Source organism: Etheostoma cragini, chromosome 10 (assembly GCF_013103735.1).
Source record: "Etheostoma cragini isolate CJK2018 chromosome 10, CSU_Ecrag_1.0, whole genome shotgun sequence".
NCBI lineage: Eukaryota > Metazoa > Chordata > Actinopteri > Perciformes > Percidae > Etheostoma > Etheostoma cragini.
Genome location: NC_048416.1, coordinates 14,782,287 through 14,789,094, shown reverse-complemented (window position 1 = coordinate 14,789,094; position 6,808 = coordinate 14,782,287). Strand labels below are relative to the sequence as shown.

The 6,808-nt window shown below is 36.3% G+C and overlaps 1 protein-coding gene across 9 annotated transcripts in view; it reads left to right on the top strand.

Moving 5' to 3' along the window:
• Window positions 1-6,808, top strand: part of LOC117952313 — an 18,910-nt gene that overhangs the window by 7,266 nt on the left and 4,836 nt on the right. Inside the window, exon 4 of one of the 9 annotated variants that reach the window (XR_004658377.1) lies at window positions 863-1,164. The exons of 7 other annotated variants lie outside the window; for them this stretch is intronic. Coding sequence is in view for 1 of the 2 variants with exons in the window: in XM_034884504.1 (XP_034740395.1) it covers window positions 863-1,053 (191 nt within the window). In the remaining variant the exon portion in view is untranslated. Of the gene's footprint in view, window positions 1-862; window positions 1,167-6,808 lie in introns of those variants that run through there. One more of the 9 variants, XM_034884504.1, reaches the window with a different exon arrangement.

Sequence of the window (6,808 nt, the reverse complement as noted above, 5' to 3'; positions counted from 1 at the left end):
TTATCCTCCGGACAGCTTGTCTCTTTTTCATTTCTCTCACTTTTCTCTCCGTGTGGCGCGCGCACCCGCTCGCGGTGTGTGGCGCGTGTATGCGCTATTGTCCGACATGACAACCTCTAGTAAAAACTAAAGTAACGAGCCAATTTTGTAAAATGTAAGGAGTAGAAAGTACCGATATTTGTGTAAAAATGTAGAAAGTAGAAGTAAAAAGTCGCCACAAAAATAAATAGTAAAGTAAAGTAGAAATATCAGAAAAATCTACTTGAGTACAGTAACAAAGTATTTGTACTTCGTTACTTCCCATCTCTGATTAATCTGCTGATTATTTCTCCATAAATAGATTGGTTGTTTGGTTTTTATGTATTGTGTACATGGAAATAGTGAGAAATGCTCATCACAATTAAACAGAGGCCAAATTAACACCTTTTTAGTGTTTGTTTCATCCAATTAACAGATCAAAAACTAGGAGAAGCAGCAAATACATTTTTGCAGGTTAAAACATAAATTTTTTGTATATTAAGTTTCTATGAAAAAAGTAATTCATATAGCAGTTTTTTCAGCTGTTCTGGTATAAACGGATTGTTTGGTCTATAACAAAACATGACTTTAATGTGAAAACTAGCAGGTAAAAGTGCATGAATAATTGGTGGGAAGTAAAAAGTGCATTACTTCTAAAATGTAAAGAAATGTCAAGTTAAGGTAGAAAGCGGGATAAAAGAAGACACTAAGCACAAGTAAATCAAAGATATACTTAAATATAGTACTTGAGTAAATGTACTTAGTTCCATTCTACCACTTTGAAGATTGAGTATATTTAGTTAAATATGACGTGCTTGTGCCATTTCTTCCATTCACTCTGCAGAAGAAGAAAACCTTGAACTAACTTATGCTGATGTCAGGACGGTGCGACAGCCGGGGAGGCAGATGCAGCAAAGGGCAGAGAAAGAGGGGGAGGTGGAGTACGGACAGCTCAAGTTTTCAGAGCGTCCTCAGCAGACTGTTGAACCAGCAGGAGATGAATGTGTGTACCCCAAGGTCCGTAAAGACACGTGATTCCCGCCGTTTAGTGTGTTTCACAAAGACTGCACCACTGAAGACTGAGAGAGGAGTTATTTGTGAAGATGCCCAACACTCTTCACCTTCATTTGATGTGATGTTCAAAAGGACATCATAGAAATTAATATTGTTATTTACCACTTTTACTGGTTGCCCAGTACAGCAATACAAGTCAGTTCAAAGTCTCATCGCCATCACATTGTGGCTAGTTTTCAGAGTTAGAGCTTACAATGAAAAAAAAAATGAATCTAAGACTTTAAAGACTTGCAGGAAGTAGGCCTCTTTGTTTAGATGGTATTAGTTGATGCTGCAGCTGATTATATTTACCTTTAAATGTAACTTTGTGTGTCTTATTTTTTAGCCTTCACATAAAAAACGTTGGTGTTTAATGTTAGTAAAGATACTTGAAAATATCAAAATAACTTGTGTCGGTTTGTAATGGTGTTGCAACACATTATTGAAAATACAAAGATGTCACACTGTGCATATGTACGTATTGTGCTAATGTTTTAAAACATCTGGATGTTCAACTGTCTCCAATGTGGAGGATTGAATGAGCAGAACATAAGGCCTTGGCCCCAAGGACAGAGTCTGACTGACTCCCACACCCTCAGTTACATCATACATTAACACACATCCTGGACTACCATCCCTGACCATTGCACATACAGTACTGTGTACTGTATACTGGGAACACCCTTTCTTTCTTAAACAGTTTTATTGAACACATTTGTCATAGTGTCTAATACATACTTTTATTCAATTTTTTGAATTTATTTTCTCGACTGTAGCAGTACTTTGCTTTGTTGTATATTATCTTTTTAAAATGTTGTTTGCACATACAACACACAAAAGCAAATTCCTTGCAAGCGCAAACTTAGCTATAGATCAACAGCTATAAATCAGATTTTGATTCTGATTCTAACAGACAGGAATATTAAAATAAAAGAGAAGATTTTGGTAAGGTGTTTCTTGTATGCTGACCTCTTGTTTCACTTCCTTTATAGCTGAGAGCGACGCCAGTCTATTCTGTGCATGCAACATAATATCTAATGTTGAACCATTTTCAGACTCCTGTTAAAATGCTTAGTCTTCTTCTTTTTAAGGCTTTTATCTCTGGTCATAACTGTTCTCAACATGAATGAGGAACAGAGATGACCAGTTGGCCACAGCTTCTGCTTCTTTTCTTATCTGAAGTTGATCACTAGAGAAGACACGTCTGCCTGCTCAGTTTAGGGTGTGTGATGGTTTTTCTTTGACATGTTTGTTAATGGCTCTTTTGCACAATAGCATTTTCCTGTCTGCGTCATGAGAGGCATAGAGGTCGTCATGTTGGAGGCTAAAAGGGTTGCTGTTGCTGATGCCACTTGGAGTCTCTCAAGGAGAGCTGTATAACTGATTAATATTGGGTCAATACCATGCAAATAACTACTTTGCAGTGCTATCTTTTTGTGCAACTGTTAAGTATTCATGAATAAAGAAATGATCCTCGGTGATGCAGTTCAAACACTGCAGCCTGGAGACACGTGTTGGTTCTAAAGGAAGGTCCATTTTAATTAAACAGATTTAAACTCACATCTCAGTTTCAAGGGTATAAAGATTTCTTCATTTCCAACAGATATAGCAATTCAAATAATGAGCTTTTGCAGATGCTACTATTAAAACATCATTTTATTTGACAGTTTTTTAAAACCAGATATCTCTATACTGAGTTTTTTTAAAGTGTTCAGACAGTTGCCTTAGGGTTGGTGCAGCTCAGCGCAACAGTTAATCTAAAATCCAAAATGCACTAATGCAACAAAATCACCTCATATCTCAGGTTCTATCTCTTACTGTTATGTACCAGTTAAATCACAGTTTATACAGGCAGCGGTGGCCAGCATTTAACTTAATTTTCTTTAGTTTCCCTGTAATTGACTTCAACAGTTTATCACTGTAAAAGTGTTATACAGCAGGATGAGAGGTTTACAGTGTAATACTGCAGATAGTAATAGCCTGCCAGTTATAATGTAGATACATTCTGTGAATAACAATGTTTCTTGAATATTTGTTATCCAGTTCGGAGATGAAAAAAATATCAGATTATCAAAAAATGCATATCCCTTAAAAGACCTATCACAAAATAGGATGTGACAAGTGACAGTTTTCTGGAACTGAGAGAAAGATAAATAGGATTGGAGGGCAGAGAGAAACGTTTAAAACAAAATGGGACACCCAACTAACTAACCTAGTTCCACTCAAAGTCCATCCATTTTGTAATGCTCCAAAAAGTAGGATTAGCAATGACTATATGATTGATCAATGGTTGCATGTGGCTTCTGTCTCTCCGTTGGGCCAACTCTGGTAAAATACTGCATGATGCCATCAAATCTTACACTTAGCAATTGTTCAGTGTTTTTGAATGTATGTAAAAAAACTATTGTTTTCAGGATGAAATCACAAGCTACTAAAAACTGTCAAATATGTAATACTGCTCCACCTGGAACATGTTTACATATGTTTTTGGGATTGTCCAGTAATCTCTTAATTCTGGCTTCACATAAACTCATTTTTAGCGGACATACTTGACATTTCTTATGTTCCTAATCCTGGTCTTCATCTCCTTAATGATAATTCTAACATCAATCTAAAGCAACATTCTGTTAAAATGATATTTGCAGCTAGGGTTTACCTCTGTAAAGAAAACAATTTTGAAATCATTCTGGATTCATAGCCTTGTCAACCTTGACGTACAACTGCGCGACTCAATGAGGTGTAAACAGCAACTGGATAAACTTGGAACTCCTTTTTATCTAGGATAATCTCTTGGACCAGGGACAACAGCTAGGCAATCATTGTTGTGAACTCTACCTGCTGGAAATGTTTTTGTTGCTTTATGTATTGTCTTACCAATGTGATGTTTTTTTCTTTCTTTCTTTCTTTCTCTTTCTTTTTTATTTATATTTTCTCAATTTACCATAGTCACAAATTATTTTGGATATGCATGTAACCCCCCTCACCCCCTTTTTCCATTTGAAAAGCAATTAAAATGTTTAAAAATTTCCAGACATGGAAACCTACTGTGATGAGCGACAGGATGGAGCTCAGTGTTATGGAGCTTTGGGAGGATCATTGGTCCTCCAGCTGATGGACAGCCCCTCAGAAATATTTAGATATACATGGTCAAACAAAACAACAACAATAGTCAGTGGAAGAAAATATGATTGTGTTTAATAAGATAGAAAACAGATCCTTCTTTATACCCAGTGATAGAACATTTAGGATCAACACACCTGAGCTGGACTGTTGGAGGTGAATATAAACTTGAATTCTTTGATTCATATGCAAAGATATCAGAGCAGTGGACTCTACAGTTGGCCATTCAAGGTATTTAACTACTTGTTATGAACTACTGGCAAATTTAGTAGTATTGCTAGACATCATGTCATATTTTATTGTTGAACTTCATATGTATTTCTTATTTTACATACAGTATATCTGTGTCCTGCCTGTTCTGTATTAGAAACAATATTCTGTTAATATGAAAAGCCATCTGAGTGTGTTTCCTTTAGCTCCAATCACTACTGCTGACATGTCACAGTGGGTGTTTGCAACCAATAACAACCTTTGTATTGTAGCCAATAACTACTCTTACCATGAGTAGAGAAACTGAGGCCTTTTCTGTTGGTAAGAGGAGTGACATCAAAGTGCCAATAAAACCCTCATACTCACATTACAGACACCAATCAAACGGTTGTTATCCAAACAGATCACTTTGGTGTGTGAGCAGATGTAGCTATTCTTGCATTAATTGGGATAGTCGTCAGTTTTGCTTGGAAGAAAGAAAAACACAAGATGGCTGAAAGTTCTGCCAGCCATCACAAGAAGAACCATCAAGAGAACTCTGTTGTGATGGTTGTAATTGAAACCAACACCTTAGTGTCTCTTTCACCTGCTGTGAATGGCCACATGGGTGTAAAAACAGGGTTTACAGTGGGAATTCTCCTCTGATTTTATTCTTGTCAAATTTACTTCTGTGTCCACAGCTTGGCAGCTCACTATGAATACCTTCTTATAAAAAAACGTCTGAGTGTTTTCTGAATTTTCTTTTTAACACTGTGGAAACTCTAACTGAACAAAAGTTACATAATGTAACTCTAGTTCTATTTTCAGAAGTGGCGCCGTCTGTGACTTCCACATATATTTTGTTTATCATGCCATAAATCATTAGACCTGGTAACAGGCATGAAGAATAACTGTTTTGCTTGCTTAATGTAGGTCCTATAGATGTACTGAGTTACATTGTGACAGTTTCATAATCAGTTAAAAACTCCTTATAGTTGCTTTAAATGTTTTAGACCATTTTCTGTTAATCAAGAGTTGCCAGTGGAGGGCAACAGAGTCTAAACAGATCAGACAACAAGCAAGAGAGAGAATGAGAGAGAGAGAGAGAGAGAGAGAGAGAGAGAGGGAGAGAGAGAGAGAGAGAGAGAGAGAGAGAGAGAAAGAGAGAGAGAGAGAGAGAGAAAGAGAGAGAGAGGAGAGAGAGAAAGAGAGAGAGAGAGAGAGAGAGAATGTTCAGGTGATATGAAACCAGGAACATTGCGAGAGCATGATTTTTAGACCACTTTGGGCCAACAACATGGTATGTAATGTACATATTATGGCATCTTGGGATTTCATATGTTTACATTTTTACCTTGTTGATATATCTCTGACAAAAGACAAAAAATCTTTGGTCAGAGAGATGGAACATTTCAAGGTCCTATAGGTGAAGAATTGCAAATACTCTAAGGCAACAAATGAAGGGAATCGTTGGCCAATACTGCATAATACCACTTAGGCTGACATTGTGTAAAAACATAAAATTGTGTTTTCTATCATTTCTTTATTACTGCAGTATTCAAGCATTCAATATTACATGAATAGAAATTAAATTCACTGATTCAATTAATCAACTTACCCCTCATTTTCAATGTTTTTCAACTGATTAACAATTTAAAGTTTTATGCTTAATCTTTTATGTTTATCTGAAATTTCTCTTTAAGTTGAACTGAACATTATTCTCCATCATGTAAATCACAATATTCCAGATGTTCTAAATTTAATTTTATACATATTTATTTGTAATTACAATATATTTTACAAGCCTATAGTATCTATTGAAATCCATGTCCAAACAACAATTTAAAGGGCAGTTTTATGTGCTTAACCTACTCTTATATTAAGGGTTAGAGATATTTATAATGATAATGACAGTGGCAGTTTGAGAAGACACATTTTGGTTAACGTGATTTGTAATTATTCATTTAGAAACAATAAATAGGATTCATCATATTTCCTCAGAAATGGTGAGATAGAGAGATATATACTGTAAGGGGTTCTGATTAATTACTTAAAAGTGCCAGCTGGCAGTCTCAAATCCTTTTTTAGTGTGAAGGAGGAATGTTTCCCTCTCTTCCACTCAGTCCATCAGAGGTCGTTGCGTTGGAGGATAAAAGGGGAAGTGAAACTGATATCACTTCCTTTTCTCTTCTCTGTCTATAAAAAGATAAATTCAAAAACGCTCTGGTCGGCTCAAAGTTTTCACACCTTCTCCTCTGAGGCCGAATACTAACTGGAAATATTTCAGGCTGTTCTGTGTAAGATGTGCAGGTAAAGCTGCTGGCTGGATCAACAGAGGCTGAACACAGAGGAGACATGGAAGCTGTGGTTGGACTGTTGCTGATGCTACTCGGAGTCTCTCATGGTGAGCTGTTTGACTTTTATCACT